At 46.0% G+C, this 16847-nt stretch overlaps 1 protein-coding gene across 1 annotated transcript in view; it reads right to left on the bottom strand.

The window, feature by feature from the left end:
* The window catches only part of HECW1 (HECT, C2 and WW domain containing E3 ubiquitin protein ligase 1), a 436908-nt gene that overhangs the window by 279791 nt on the left and 140270 nt on the right, over positions 1–16847 (bottom strand). The window contains exon 2 of the mRNA XM_004708163.4: positions 10941–10998. Within this exon, the coding sequence (XP_004708220.2) occupies positions 10941–10967 (27 nt within the window). The 5' untranslated portion in view covers positions 10968–10998. The remainder of the gene's footprint in view (positions 1–10940; positions 10999–16847) is intronic.

Below are 16847 nucleotides of genomic sequence, written 5' to 3'. Positions count from 1 at the left end.
GGCTCATCACTGGAAAAGGACGTCGTGCTTGGTGAGGGAGAGGGTCCGTAAAAAAGAGGGAGGCAATCAAGGAGAAGGATTGGCAACAACGGTCTTGTAGACACAACAGCAGTTGAGAGGATGCTGCAAGACCAGGCAGGGTCTCCTTCTGATGTACAAAAGGATTGCTGGAGTGGGACCAACTTGGTGGCACCTCCCCTCAGCAAGCACCTGGGGGAATTCATGAACACTTAAAATCTAAGTGTAACACAGGGTTAGTGGCCCATGGCATATTTGTCTCTCTATAAGTACCTGAATCATATTATTTTATTTAAGTATATAAAGAGTATACTTTACTTAAATATGTTTTATTATTTTTCCCTCAATGGCTATTGCTTCTTCGTTGGAAAATAAGAAAAAGGATCCTCTTTGCTTGATTTCCTCAGATTTGAGAAAGGCTGTAAATCAAAGTTTAATTTGATTATACTATATTCTAGCATCCAATTTTCTCAAAAAACCACTTAGGTTGTTCTATTATTATCTTCATTCTAGAAACAGGGTGTGGGCACTCAGTGAGATTATCAGTGGTTCCCAAACTGGGTTGTGTACAACAGAATGACCCCCTAAGTTGTTCAAAGTGCAGGTGTCTTGTCCTCATGAGAGAGCTAAGGAATCAGGTGCTTTAATAGTAGGTCCCAGGTAGTACAAGTTTCGTCCCAACTCTACAAATAATTCTAATGAGCAGTCAGATTTGCAAACCACTAGGCTAAGTACCTTCACCCAAAGCCATACAGCCAGAAGCAAAATGGATTAGAACCTAGTTTGTCTCTCAGACTCTCCATGTCAAATCTTAATTACATTTCTATCTCGCCTGACTAGTGATGGCAATCTGTTTAATTGAACAATTCTCCTACTGCCATCGAGTTGATTCTAAGGCAGAGTAGAGTTGCTTCTTTAGGGTTTCTGAGACTGTAAATATCTATGGCAGCAGACAGCTTCATCTTTCTCCCTTAGAGTGACAGGTGGATTTGAACTATGACCTTGTGGTTATCAACCTAATGCTTAAGCAACCGAGTCACCAGGGTTCCTTTCCACATTGTGCAGATATGGCTACACTGCACTGCAAGGTTACTTTCTCCCAAACAATCCTGTGGCAATTAGAATTTATGTCAACTTGATGTATGTGTGTGGCAATAGGGGTGGTACCCAAACTGTCAATCATGCCTGATGGCTCTTCCTTGGGGATGTGGCATCTTACTAAGAATGAGAAACACTGGGTACTGCTTCTCTCACCCTTTGCCTTCCTCCTTACTGGGACGTCACTGGAACTCGGTTTGCCTCCAGAGGCGGCCCTGTGTGATCTGCTCAACCCTGAGAACTGGTGATGCCTTGTCATGATTCCACTGACCCTGGAGACATCCACCAGCCTGTGATCTTCCTGCATTCCACTCCACCCCTCTGCATCATTGGCCTGCAGCTAGCGTCAGACCCATGGACTGGGCTGGGATGCTTTCTGGATATTAAGTTAACTTCTTGATAGAAAGTTCTACTTTTACATGAATGAGTGTCCCTGGTTTTGTTTCTGTAGATAACCTAGTCTGACATAGGTCCTTTGGATGTTTATGATGAATGGCTTGGCTTTCTAGGCTATTGTATCCTGCAGTCAATTGCTAGTGTTATGTAGCACTTACCCACAGCTGAATATCCAAGCCCTCAAAGATTAAAAATCACAAAATGTATGAGTCTGTGTTTGACTGTTGGAACAAGAAACACAGCAATGAAAAGTGGGCATTCACATTTTATGGAAATTTAAAAAATAAAATTGTGAGATCACCAGGGCCACTGAAGGAAGCTTGATTTGGGGGTGATAAAAGCCAGTGCCTTTCTAACGTAAATATCTACGTGAATTCGCTGGAAGTCTTGTTGACAGGCAGATATTGATTTAGTAGTTCTCAGGGGGACTAAGAGTCTGCATTTCTGAGCCCTCAGATGATCCTAGATAAGATATTGGTGGCTCAGGGGTGGAATTCACATCGTTTCTGGAGGGGACTCAGGTTCAATTCCCAGTCTATGCACCTCAGGCACAGCCACCGCCCAGCTGTCAGTGGAAGCTTGTGGGCTGCTATGATGGTAAACACGTTTCCACAGAGCTTCTAGCCTAAAATATATGTGGAAGAAAAGCCCGTCAAACTGTTCTTGACATTCAGCTCATGGACACCCTATGGAGCACCAGGGGCCAATCCTCAACCAACCATGGCGATGGTGCAGGCCTAGGCAGTGTTTTGTTTCATTATGCACGGCATTGCCAGGAGTTAGGGACCAATGTACTAGCAGCCAACAGCACCACAGGTGTTGCTAACGCTACTAATCCTTGAGTCTAGGCAATTTGTCACATTAGGGCAGCTACAAAGAGATACTCTCAGAAATGAAAGCTCAAGTCTGGGGAGTGAGGAGGAAATGCGTGATAGGATCCAACTGGGTCTCTCTGAGGAGAGCTATTGATGGGGCAAAGGTTGTAGAAGAGTCTCTGAGATGTGCTTCTGTAATGAGGAAATACACAGGCCCTGCTCAGCAAAGGTCTGGTATATTAACGAGGGAAAGGTCATTAGTTAGGTAAAAAGTACATTTGGACACTGTCTACTGGACACATGTAGGAATGTCCTGTAGGTTGAGTCAAATTCATGAGTTTTTCAGTCAACATTGGTTGAACCAGCTAAGACAAGGGTGAGGACACACCTGGATGTTGACTGTCTTGTGGCTTGAGCCCCACTGGGATGTGCCCCGTGGGCAGTGGGAGCAACTCAGTTGGCATTGCCACTGGCAGTTCCTGTGGTCACACTCCTTCCTGTCAGGTGAAGGATTGTACCCTGAAAAGCTTCCTGGAAATGAAGTAAACAGCAATCGGGGTACAAGAATAGGTGCTCTGGTCAATTCCATTAGGAGAAAAGGTCCATCTATGGAAGAGCCAAGAGTTGGGTTCCAGAAAGGATGGAAGATGACATAATCCAGGAATCCGTCTTGGGAAAGGAGGCGTGTAGTGAACTCACAGCTCCCAGAGCATCTGAGTTCCTTCCGACTGTGACCGTGGTAAGTGGAGCTAAATAAGATGTGAGGGAGACCATGTGGCTGCCTAGTTCTACAAGCTTTGTAAACAGAATCTGGAATCCGAGAGGCTAGACCTCATCCTCTGACTAGATAGCTTCTACGCCTAGGTGTGGGGTGGGAGAACTGGGTACCTGCATGACCACTTAGAACCTTCGAGCAGAATCGAAATAACATCAAGGAGGAAAAGAGGAGAATGAGTCCAGACTGCCCATCCAGAGAGCCAACCAAGAAGGGTCTCTGATGCTGGAGGCACCGCTGCTGGGAAAGAACCAGACAAGAGTTTCCTCCCCACCCCAGCAGGGAAGTGAGCTAGGTGAAGGCTGTGGGAAATGAAGTCTGAGGCTAGATTGGTCTACTGAGGACCCTTTATTAATTCCTTCCAACGAGTGCAAAGCAGAATGTGGGTCAACTTTTCTTAAGCTTTTTGTTTGCTTTTTAACCTCAAGAAAAGGTAGGGTTTCAGGTTTTTCTATAAGCTGATCTGTTTTTACTCATCCACAACATTTAAAACGACACTCAAAAACCCAGGCAGTCCAAATAAAATCACCTCTTCCACAGGCATCTGGAGGGTGACCTCTTGGCTGTGTTTTCATGCAAAGTCACAGAGATGCTTGGCTTTCTAGCGCTTGTAACCTAAGGTCGGACCGGGTCAGTGGCAGAGCTGGTGCTCCTGCAGCCCCACGTTCTCACCTGATCTTCCCCCACTCTTCCTTCCCAGCACTGCCCAGTGCCGGACATATGTTTGTGTGGTTCAATTTCTGATCATTCCCCCCCCCCCCACAGTTAGAATGGAAACTTCTTCAAGGAAGGGACCAGTCTCTTTTGCCCATCGCTATATCCCCAACACGTCCACACTAGAAGGTGAGTTCCCAGTGAACAGGCACTCGTTGTGAAGACATAAATGCCTGTGTCTCTATTTCCACCAAAGCCACTTCAGCCTGGCTGAGCTTGCATAGTAAAGGTCCTTGTTGTAGGGGTGCCGTCTCCATCGTGTCAGTTCACAGGCTGTTTGGCCCCGAGGTACCCAGGATAACTTCTGTCTAAGAATTCTAAAGGGAACAGAAAATTCCAAATCCTACTTCTACTAGCTCTGCATGATTGGGGGTTTGCTTTTGTTTTCAAAAACAAAACTTTGAAAGGAATGGCACAGCTGATCACTAACATATGGACTTATTGTTTGAAATCGTATACAGCAGGACTTTCATGAAGGAAGCAGAGCTCAGCAAACAGACCCAGGTAGCCCTATCTGTTGACATAGCATGCTAGACTGAAGCTGCCGCGAAGACACAGCAATGCGGCTGTGTTCTCAAAGAACTCTGCACCCTGCAAACGGGCGCCAGGGGAAATAAGCAATGCGGAGGGAACGTGTGGGTCTTGCTGAAAAAGAAAATGTTGAGCTGTGAATCCATCACCACCAAGGGAAGTTTCTGTTGCTGCGTATAAAGCTGGCCTTGCTTTGAACACAAGCACACACTCTACAGAACTTCAAGCGAACAAAAAAGCTCGCGGCTATCAGCTACATATACATTTTGTTTCATTTGCCACATACTATATAAAAAGAGTTATGCAATATCACTGTGAATGAGAGGGAGTGCAGAGTGGGCACCCAAGTCACGTCTATAGGCAACTGGACATCCCCTTACAGAAGAGCTAGTCAGAGTGCGATGTAGCAATGATGAAACATACAACTTTCCTCTAGTTCCTAAATGCTTCCTCCCCCCAACTATCATGATCCGAATTCTACCTTGCAAGTCTGGCTAGACCACAGGGTGTACACTAATACAGATAGGAACTGGAAACACAGGGAATCCAGGGCGGATGATCCCTTCAGGACCAGTGGTGTGAGTGGTGATCCGGGGAGGGTGGAGGGAGGGTAGGTTGGAAAAGGGGAACCTATTACAAGGATCTACATATAACCTCCTCCCTGGGGGACAGACAGCAGAAATGTGGGTGAAAGGAGATGTTGGACAGTGTAAGATATGACAAAATAATAATTTATAAATTATCAAGGTTTCATGAGGGAGGGGATACAGGGAGGGAGGGGGGAAATGAGGAGCTGATGCCAGGGGCTTAAATGGAGAGCAAATGTTCTGAGAATGATTAGGGCAATTAATGTAGAAATGTGCTTTACATAATTGATGTATGCATGGATTGTGATAAGCGTTGTATGAGCCCCTAATAAAATAATTTTTAAAAGAATCGTTTTGAAGAATCTGTCAATAGTTTGACAAAATATTTTCTTTTATCTAAGGTTCAATCACAATAAAGAAGGGAAAATCCCCATTAAAAGTAAAAGTTATACGAGGTGCATGGCCTGGTTTAAGTCAATCCTTGAAATCTCCTTCCTCTCGCCGTCTCCGTCTCTAAGATTAAGTCTACAAAGAGACTAGAAATAAATTTCCCTTTAAGTGGAAAAATACGTATATGTTTAGAGGTCAGGGCAGACCATTTATTAAAACACTTACTTTGAAATAACATGACAGGTTAGATATATTCAAAACAAAGAGCATCTTCAAAAGACCTGGCTTGGAACCCGTTCAATAGCCATGGCCTTGATTCATGCTCCAGGGGCTGGTCCTGCTGGGCACGGTGAACAGAAAGGGTTGCAATCTGCATGGTGCTGTCCTCTGGGGTTGCTGCGTCAGGATGATGCTCCACAACAATTATTGGAATGGGCTCTGAGCAAGTCAGCTAGATGAGCCTATGTCTCTGCTGAGATTACTGTTTCCTAGTGGAAAATACTGGTGGCAGAGCTACCACAAGCTGTCAGGCAAAAGCCAAGGCTCTCGGGGTGATGGGTGTCCTGGAGGGACAGGGGAGGGGGCCTGGGCATCTCTCATTACCTACTGAGCCGAGGGCTAAAAGCCCTGGGAGGAAGAGACCCTTCTCAGCTCAAACGCATCCTAGGTTCCCCCACGGTCACTGGACTCCTTGAAGTAGTTACAATCTGCCAAGACTATAACCCTGCACACCAAGGACAGTGGTGGGCTTCGCTCTTCATCTCTCTGGGGTCCACTGAAGCTGAGTCCCAGGCACTGAACGGAAATGAGCTGGAGAGATGCTGTGGTGATTCCCAACAGGAGTTGGCCTCACATGCAGGAGGGAATGACCACCTGTCTCTTTGGCAGCTGTTATAACACAGTCCCTAAGGATTTTAGAACTCAAAAAAAAAGAAGAAGAAGAAGAGAAGGAACAGCAGGAGGATTAGGAGGAGGGGGTGGTGTAGGGAGTGAGAAGAGAATGAACAAGGCAGCAGTCATTCATTCCACTGAGCTCCCTGTCATTGCTGATGTTAGCTGTCACCAAAATGGCTCCTGTCTCATGGCAACCTCAGGTTACAGAGGAAAATGCTCCAGGGGGTTTCCTGGGTGTAGTCTTTATGTCCCCCAGAATATTCTTCCTCAATGGCACTGGGTGGGTTTGAACTATCAACCTTTAGGTTAATCATTGAGTGAAAACCACTTACACCCCAGGTCTCTTCTTGTGTAAATAAATACAACGAATGCTTTGTTAGAATGACCGGAAGTAGGGCTGAATTACAGGCTTCTGATGACTTTATCCTTTTATGACTGGATGACTCTATAAGTGAAAATGGCAAGACAGAATAATACTGTGTGTGATGAGAGAAGCTGACAGTGGGCCTCACACAGCTAGAGGCCATATCTCAATTGCCTACTGCCTTCTTGTCACTACCCAGGGGGTGGGTGGGGGTGGGTGGGGGTGCAGCTGTAGGAAACATTGGAACCTTTCTGTTTTGAAGATTTAAACAAACACACAAAAGGTAGGGGGCCAAACATTTTGCTCATGACATGCAGTTTTAGAGCAAAGGGCATGATGCCCTGACAAGAGTCGGGCTGCGTGGGTAGAGTGTGTGCGGTCATAAGCAAAGGAGACAAATGTGTAAACAGAAAACTCTGCACTGTGGGTGATTTTGGAAGAAACCCAACCTTTCCGGGACTCACTTTCTACATCAGAGAAAATTTAAGATCCCTCAAATATTAATGTCTTATTCTTCCAAATATGGCCACTTAATGCATGGTCTGATGCAGAAAGAAATCAAATGAGCATTTTCTCTCTGTTCCCGTTTCTAGGGATAAGTCTAAAGTAGACTAGAAAAACATTTCCCTTCAAGGCGGGGGAGGGAAATTGAACGCATTGCCCAGGTCCTTTGTAAATGCCCTTAATTTGAAATAAAAGGACAGATTATGTATTCAATCAAAGAGTACCTTCACAAGAGGGGTGTCAGAAGTCTTTCCCTCCCTTTCCCATGGGAGACAGTGAGTCCGCATAAAGGCTCACGCCCTGGTAGGACCCCCTACTCATGGTGCTTCTGCCCAAGGTACAAAAGGCCCAGGGGAATGAATCAGAGAGCACTGGAGACTGTGGAAGACGTGGGGACGTGCTGCTCAGAACTCACTGCCCACCAGAGGAGGGTGGCCAGTGGATAGCTTCCCCTGTCAACTTCATCAGACCTGCCTCAGCTGTTGAGGTAAACTCCCAGGGTCTTCTTAGGGAATCTTAGCCACCGAGGAGGCAAGGTGGGAGGACAGAACCCAGCCCGTCTCACCTACCCTGAGCCCTTCTGGGCAGCCAGGGAATCTCACTTGGCTGGTGATCACTCTCACCCTCACCCTCTGCACAATTCTACTTCCTCCTGTATTAGTGACATGACTTGCTTTTGCACTCCCAGCCTCTACTTCCCAGAGGACTCAGTAGATTTAGAGATGCATTGGGGCTATCTTTTATCCACCCCCAAAGGGACTTTAGAAAGCCTACCTTTGAATTACACCACCCTTACTTCTGTAGCATGCAGATCTGGCCATAGATTTCTTTCAATTCCCCTGAGTCACAGACACCCAGAGACTTAGCCAGTAGTTCTCAACCAAGGGCGCACCTAAGAATCATGCCAGAGACTTTGACAGCATACAAATGCCCAGGCTCCACCTGCAAAGGCAGACAAAGAAGTAGAGGATGGCTGCCTGGTGGAGAACCATTGGTTTCAGCAGAAAATTTCCCCTTGTTGAGCCTCTTTTGGAGGAATATTCCAGAAGCTGGGAAGTGTACTGTGTTAAATGATCCAGAAACAATGGCTTTTTTCATCTCCAGATACTCTCCAAAGTTCGGTTAGTCATGACGAAAACACATTTGAGAACACGGTACACTTTCTTGGAAGACATTATGCAAAGGCATTTAGCATTCACCTCTCAAGCTGTCAAAAAGCTTGCGATCACCTGTCTCTTCAAGATCCAGGTGTAATTGTACCGAAGGGGCAGTGGTAATGATCCTGTTTCATAAGCTGTGGTCTGCACTTCTCCTCTGAGTTGGAAGAACTCATTTGCAGTAATGTCAAGGAAGACGTGTGCGTCCTGGGTGACAGAGAGATTCTCTGTGCTAATCTGTAGGGATCCTGGGCAGGGCTGTGGGTCTGGCTGCTAACCTGAAGGTCAGCAGTTCCAGCCAGTAAGGGGATCCAAATAACCTAACAACCAGTTCCCTGCTCTATTGACCATTTTGAGTATAAAAAAAGATATACTGAAAGGTCATTTATTATTTCAACATGATATCAGAACATCGCAGATGAACATTTAAAAAGATCAAGGTGTGTAGATTTGTGATTTCCACATGGGGCGGCTGCCCAACCACCCAGTTTAGAGAACCCTGATTAGAAGTGGTTCACTGAACTCCACAAAATGGTAGATATTGGCTCTGCCAAACCCGTGTGAACCGGTTAAATCCCACCACTGGTTCAAATCCACCAGCCCCTCCTCTGGTGAAAGACGAAGCTGTATACTGCCATAAATACTTACTGTCTCAGAAACCCTATGGAGGATCCTGATGAGTCAGAATCGACTCAGCGACAGTGAGTGTGGGGACTTGTGTGCGCATTTAGCTTTGCTTTTAGGTACAAGGAGACTTATTTTCAAGGCACAGTTAATTTCTGAAGATGGTATGAGCTGAGATTCTCCAGAGCAGGGGAGCCCTATCTTCCCAAGGGCACTAGTCCTGGGGGGGAAAGCACCCAAAGAGAACTACTTGATAATTTGAAAAGACTTCCCACTCAGTCTCCACAGAAGAAGAAGGAAACAAAACAATTCCAAGGGAAATGGAAACAAGCCAGAGGGTGGGGTTTGGAAAAGGCAACTTTGTCCGAGTGAAAGGAAAACCAGTTTTCTCAGATTCGAACTCATGGCAAGCCCGTTCGAGTCAAAGTAGAACTGTGCTTCATGGGATGTCTCCTGACTGACATTTCAGAAGGAGTTATTCAGGCTTATTTTTCTGAGGCCCTTGGCCTTCAACGATCACCCTTTTAGTTACGAGCCAAGCTTGTTGACTCTCTGCCCCACCCAAGGATTCCTCCTTTCCCAAATGAGGAGGACTAGAGAGTGGAGTGAGTGAACTTGGGGAACAAAAGTACCTGCTAGGGACTGAGGATGAACAAGTATTACAGGGGGTGGGAGAAGGCATGGGAAACCAGAGATCTTCCTGACGGAGGGGAGCTCTAACATTACTGTACAATAACTACCCTGGACATGTGGTAGCACGTGATGAAGGGCTAGTTTAACAGCTTTCCGAATACAACACCTATTGCCTCGTTCCCTAAGAGCCTTGTTCTGAACGTGCTAATGAAGCCATACACCCTCTGCGTGAGTGGGAAGAGATGCCTCCTGGAAGAGACCCGAGTTGGGAGTGTTGGAGCGCTGCCTCTCTCCCCGACCAGCTGGTGGAACACCAGGATACTCACTCAACCTCTCTGGCCTGCCATCTTCTTATTGCAGGGCTCTTCCAATCATTTGCTGAGTGGGCATGTGGACAGGTTTCATAAACATGCACAGCGCTATTCAAGTGTGAGCTTTCATTAATGAAAAGAAAAAGCGAGATGGCCAAGTGAGTATTACCAGGCAGTTCTACAGCCCAGAGCATCAGGACTCTAACTCCATGTTATTCAAAGCCCTGTTCCTCATTATCCAAGAAGCCCTGGTGGGGCTGTGGGGTAGGTCCTGGACTGCTAACTGAAAGGTCAGCTGTTCCCACATAGACTACAATTTGCAAAACCTAACTGAGGATTGCATGAGTCGGAGTTCACGTGAAGGCAGGGGGTTTGGCTTGGTCTGGTTCTCACTTATGGAGCAGTCCTTTGGCCTCCCTTTTCTGGTAAGTAAAAGGAAAACCATGATTGCACCTACCTCCTAGATGGCTACAGTCAGGAGAGAGAAACTCACACACGAATAAGATTCAGCTCCACTCATGATACGTAGCCAGTGTCAGTAAACGTTGGCGGCAATTGTTATGAACAAGCTTGCCAGCAAATATGGTAAAACTGAAATATTAGAAAGAGGGACTCTAGAAGAAGTCTGAGAGTGGGCCACACCCCAGGGAAAGCCAGCGCCACTGCAGAGACCAGTTGTCATTCACTGACAAACCCTCCAAGTGCCAAGGCTGAGCGCAATCAGGGGAAGTCAGGGGGAGAGGTGTCACTTTGGTCTTGTGTGTCCATGTTATCTGTAGTAGAAGTACCCACAGCCCAGTGGAGCCCTGGGCCGTAGTTTTAGAAAAACCACCAGCGTGCTGTTTCCAGGTATAAATTCACTTGTGACAACTGTACATTCATATCACACAAGAGAGACGTGACATGCAAAGAACATCATCTCACAATGGAGCGCAGTCTGATTCCCGGGAGGATGCAGGCGGTGGGGGAGGGGCGTGGATGGATCTGGGATGTCAGGGCTGCCCTTGAGGTTATTGCCAGGTTGGGGCAACTGTGGTGGGCTCTGGAAGGAGGCACATTCCATTATGAGTGGAGTGGTTTATAATGGAATGACATGGATGGTGTCTTAGAATCAGAAAAACACACTGACCTTCACACTACACAGGTGCAGCAGCATAATGACCCACCGCGTGTACACGCATCAATTCCTGGGGAAAGTCCAACGAGGTTAACTCAGCGTGCATCCCAAGCAAGAAAAATCAGTGACATTCCCCACACAAGAATCATTGCTCCCCCAACCCACCCCCACTGAGTTAACTTGTAAACAGAAAGAAAGGAGAGACAAAAATCATATTTATTTCGGTAAATGGATAAAATCTAGCACACAGCATTCTTCTATACCACAGCAAATTTGATTTGCATAGTAAAACATAGACTTTAGAGAGTTTGGACCGTGGGTCTAAAGAATGATTATTTTGCTTCTTCTTCCGGAAGCTGGCGTGTGGAGAACAGGAAGGAAGTTCCGTTTCCTGGGTGTGCTGAGAAACCCTACCTAAAAGCATCCTCAGATATGCTCCTTTCATAAGACCTCCCCTCAACCAAAAGGGAATCGAAGCAGCAACTCAACTGCTGAACGTACCACCACCGCTGTGCCAGATATTCCAGGGGCCCAGGCAATTCTGTCCAGTGTGGCGTCTATCGCTCTGTGTAGCAATCCATTTGGCATCCTTGCCCCCGTGCCTCCCCTTCCCACCAGCCCGTTTAGAGAACCTCATCGAAGATCAGGACCAAAGAAGTTGAACCAACAGAGGCTGCACCATGAAAGATGCTGGTAATCATACGACCATGAACTTCTTGAGCCCTGGGCCATTATTCCGATCTTATAAACTCTGGAGGTAAAGGCCCCATGAATGTGATCAATATGGTCTTGTTCCAGAAGAGAGCAATAGATGATGTCAGCACTCCCAAGCCCCAGGGAAACGCAAAGCTCTGCTGACAAATTAGTTTGTATAAGAAACAAGTAGCAAGCTTGCACTCTGAGTGTATAGCTTGTGTTCTTATCACTGGTTCAAGCAGATTTGCATAGGAGAGAGAGAGAGAGAGAATTTCGTGCCCACCAAGATCCTGCTCTGTGTGGAATACCTCACTGAGAGCTGTGGGACTCCTCACAGCGGATGCTAGGCAGTGCTCCCTTATCAAAGCTTCTTTCACCTCCTTTTCACCCTGCCCCCATGGTGACAGGCTTCTCAACTGTGCTTAGAGATCCCTCTTTTTCTACATTTTCAGGTTCTTCCCCACCCAACATTCTCCTGTTGGAGTAGGTTGTCCTTCCAAATCAAAACCAAACTCTGCCACGTAGTCCATGCTGACTCATAGCGACCCCTTGTGGGTATCCAACACTGTAACTGTTTACAGGAGTAGAAAGCCCAGGCTTTCTCCCTTGGAGTTGCTGGTGGTTTCGACCTGCTATGTGGATCACAGCCCCATGTGTAACCACTACACCACCAAGCTGTCCTTAGCTCCTCGTATCTTGGCACTAAGGACCCACGTCCTCCATTACTATCTGAGCACTGGCAATGCCCAGCCAATGTTCGATTCGGATCTTTAGTCTGAATTCCAAATCTGTCACTGCCACCTCAAGCAGCATCCCCACGGAACTCAGGATCTTAATTCTGATACCCGATGTCCTTCCCAAAGCCCACCTTAACTCTACCCATGAAGGCCACTGTGTCAGGAACTGGGGGACCCAGCGCATCATCTCTTCCTCATTGACCTCCTCCGCTTCATCTTCATCCTCAAGCACAACGTTTTTATAATCCTACCTCCAAGTCGTGCTGGAATCCACCTGTCCTCAGCATTTCAACTACTTCCCTTGGGTCCAAGCCACCATCTTCTCCCTTCCACCCAACTTCCACCTCACTCAATCAGCCCTAATTGCTCCCTCATAGCCACCTCTGCCCCATCGAATACCTTCTCTACAATAGGTAGAATACCTTTTGAAAAAGAAAAATACGATCAGGTGACTTCCTTGTTTTAGTGGCCTCGTATTTCCTTTTGGCTAAAATCTCCCTGCATTTAAAAAATCTGACTTGAGACTTAATTCATCAAACATGCACACATAGGTGCATAATCTGAAATAATCTAGTCTTACCTGCTCCTATGGAGTCCTGGGGACCTTGTAGGAGATGCATTGAGTTGCTAACCACAGGTTCGAACCCACCAGTCCCTCTGCAGGAGAAAGACAGGCTGTCTGATTTGGTGAAGATTGACATCCTTGGAAATGAGACAGAGCAATTTTACTCTGCTCAGAAGATCCCTCACTCTAAATCCAAATCAGCTCTATGGCAGTGGGGCTTTTTTGGGAGGATTTTGCCTCCTCCCTTGCCTCGTTCCCCAAGGCCATCATTATACTCCCTTCTCCTCATCATTATCCTCCCCCACAGGAGGGATTCGCCGCTCTCTGGACACACTCACTTCTCCATTCCATGGAGAGCATTTCCCTGTTCCTCAAGCATGCCTCCGTGAGCCTGGGCTCTGGCTTCCTTCCTCCTTCAGCCTTCCCTGTGTATTCCCGCCCCTCCAGGCCAGGACAGAGGTCCCTGGACCATTGTACGTTTGCAGCTTTTAAAATCAATCAAATGAATTCTTATTAAATGATGTGCTTAATTTCTGTCTTTCAAAGTGAGCTCAGAAAACAGGTGGGGCCTATTTGCTTCAACATAGTATCTCAGAGCTTAGCATGGCGAGTGGTACAAGAGGTGTGTCTAACAAGAATTGGTTCCATCTTGCAGCTCGTCTAGTTTGAAAGTTTCTTAAAAGTGAAAATGGAAAGACTTTGGATCTCTTAGTTTAGATACCCCCCGTTTGGTAAAGTAGAGGATCATCAGGGGGACTTGTGGCGGGGGGGCAAACCCTTAATAAAATGAATGAACACAATCGCTGCCTCAATGGACTCGGACATACCAAGGACTGTGAGACTGGAACAGGACCAAGCAAGGTTTTGTTCTATTATATATATATAAATCACCATGGAGTCTGAATGGCCTTGAGGCAACTAATTGCAACACACAGAAATCTGATGAATGGATAAATAAATCATCAAGGATTAGACAGTCCTTGAAGAGCTCCCAGTGTGGACATTAGAATATATAAAAGGAGCCCTTTGTTGAACCAATTCTAAACCAAATGTTGATCCAAGTAAACATGTGCACACACACATGCACACACTCATACAAGCAAGTAGAGTAAATAGAAGAGGGGAAGAAAAGACTATTCAAATTAGAAATTATTTCTGCAGCACTTAATATGTGGATGCTGGATTTTTTTTTCCATTTTGACAAAATGGTAGGGTTTATCTTTTTCATTTTTACAGTTACCAATTGCTTAACTGTAAAATATGATACTGGGAAGAAGAGGTGCCTTCAGAAAGAAGAGTCAGAACAGAAGTGGAGATTTTATGAAGCAATTTAGCCAAGGTCCCAAATAATCCAAGTCCTGGAATCTTTGCCACCTGACCATGGAAGGTGTGGGAGAAACTCTTTCCCATCAGGAGTGAACAGGAGCCCAAGGACATAAGGAGTGAAGTGGGGGACCCAGTGAATTGTCTTCACTCAAGTAATCACACCTATACTTCTACCCTCTGCTTTCAGCCTTATTTCAGCTTTACCTCCCTACAATTACCCTACATCTCCAGCATGTGCAATATGCCCCCTAACGATGAGTGAGTGCAAAGAAACAAAGGAGGGGAAAATCCAACAAGAAATGACTGATGAGGGATTAGCTAAGTTTTGCTTTGCACATCATTTGGGGTTAGACTGTTCTTTCTTTAAAGGCACAAGTAGTTTATATGCAACTACTTCTATTTGGCTCAAGTTGATATAACTTTGGGGGAAACACAGTTGGAGCCCACCAGCCAGCAAGGAAGTCAAGTGAGAGAGGAAGACCCTGAAGCCTCATCCGCCAGGGCCTGCCTAACACACAGAGCCCAGAGGGCGCATCACAAGGCATGGCCCTGAGCTAGCCGGCTTCTTGGTGGCTCCTGGCTGTGTGCTTCTGGCTTTCTGGCTTTTCCTGTGGCTTTGATTTTCTCCTTTTCCATGTGGTTTGCTGTCTGACAAGCTGACAATATATAAGGAAGAGACTGAGATCATTCATGGGATGAATGGATAAAAGCGAGTGGTGTAAAAGATGACAGGTTGGGTGTTTTTTTTGAAAGCGCGCTTTCTAATTATAGAAACAAGGTACATTTGCTGATTTTAAAAAGTCAAACCATATAAACAATTTAAAAAATATCCCTCATAGTTCCAGCTCCCCAAGGAGAGGCGGAGATCATGATGTCAAAGGAGTTTCTTGTTTCTAAGGCCCTTGAGCGGTTCAAATGGTACAGACAATAAAAATCCTGGCTTCAGCTTTGTGATCCTGAATCCATGAACATACTTGGGGTCTGACCAGTTTTGTATTTCCCCAAGGTATTTTTTTTTCTGTTCTTTGTGTTGGTCTCATTTAAACCTTCCGAATAGATAAAAGTACTATCATATAACTTTAGGTTATTATCATTGGACTAGTTTTCCGGGGGAGAGATCACTGCATGCTGCAATATGCAGTAATTTCATTTCACTGAGGGACTTACAAATGCCTTTGAAATTCTCAGGCTCCTCCATCCTCTCCTATGTTATCTCTTTTAAGTTAAAAGTAGTCTTTGACATGGAAGTCAAGCTTCCTTTGGAGTGAGTAGCAGAGCCAGTGGGCTATCAAAGTTCTCCATGTCTCCACCATGTCCATGGTTAAAGCTCTATGGCCATGACACCAAACACAAAACCATATTAACCACCACCGAGTCAATGTCGACTCATAGCAACCCTATAGGACAGGGTAAAACTGCCCCTGTGGATTTCCAAGGCAGTCTTTACAGGACTAGAAAGCCCTTTCTCCCACAGAGCAACTGGTGGTTTCAAACTGCCAGCCCTGTGGATCACAGCCCAATGTGTAACTACGATGCCACCAGGGCTCTTCTGATAGTGATATGGGAAGGGAAAGTGGAAATAGGATGCCTTGTCTTTAACTTCTAAGTCCCCAACATTCCCTTCAACTCTTCCTGTCCAACCTGATCTCCCATTAACCTCTTGGTTCTAGGAAAGACTGGTCCCTAAAATGAGTAGTTTGTCCCCTAAGCAGTTCCAGCTCCAAGGTCTCCCATGAGTTTTTGTTGTTTTGTTGTTGATAGTTACCATCCAGTGGGCCGCTGCCTCCTGGTAACCTCAATCACAATTGAGGAATGTTGCTCTGTCTTGCATAAATCCCACAATCAGTTGTGTATCAAACCACTGTAATCCACAGAGAGTAGATCACCAGATATTTCTTTCTAACCCATTTAAGTCTAGGAGGTCTGTTGAAATCATCTGAACATCTGTGATAGTTAGGCTTTGTGGCAGCTTGGTTGGACCAGGAATCTCAGTGGTTTGGCAGCTGAAGCTGAGTAATCCCACATGACGTGACCTAGCATAACGTGATCAACTCCATAATGGCATCTGCTGTGAGCAGCCCACCAGTTGTAAGATTAGGGGTCACAGGCCTGATACAATCAGTTTTCTCAGGGACGTGGCCTGCTTCCTATATAGATAGATGCTTGCTTGCTTTTGGTTGGATCTGGATCCTGCATTTGGCCTACTGACCTCCAGTTCTTTGGATTTACTGTATGTACTGGTGTATAACCCAAGTTTTTCAGTACATTTTTATGCACTTTTGTGGTATGATTTGGTGCCTCAGCTGATATTCGGGTTGGCTTATACTCGAGTATATACAGTAGGTCAATAGTCAACCATATTGCTTGTGGCCTGCCTCCTGACCTTGGATTCACCCACCTCTGTCGTCTAATTTCAGCCTGCAGTGGTTCATCAACCCCCACACTGAGCTAGTCACAAGAGGCTCCAGCTTTACACCGGACGACCAGATTCCAACTGGACAAGCATGCTTCTTGTGAAGCATGGGAGCCATATACAGTGAACCCTCACCACTTCACGCTTCAACTTCTGCGGCTTCACTCTATCGTGGTTTTTGC

This window comes from Echinops telfairi, unplaced genomic scaffold, assembly GCF_000313985.2.
Source record: "Echinops telfairi isolate 266 unplaced genomic scaffold, ASM31398v2 ScPeMD7_7;HRSCAF=31, whole genome shotgun sequence".
Classification (NCBI taxonomy): domain Eukaryota; kingdom Metazoa; phylum Chordata; class Mammalia; order Afrosoricida; family Tenrecidae; genus Echinops; species Echinops telfairi.
This window is presented reverse-complemented; position numbering and strand designations above follow the sequence as displayed.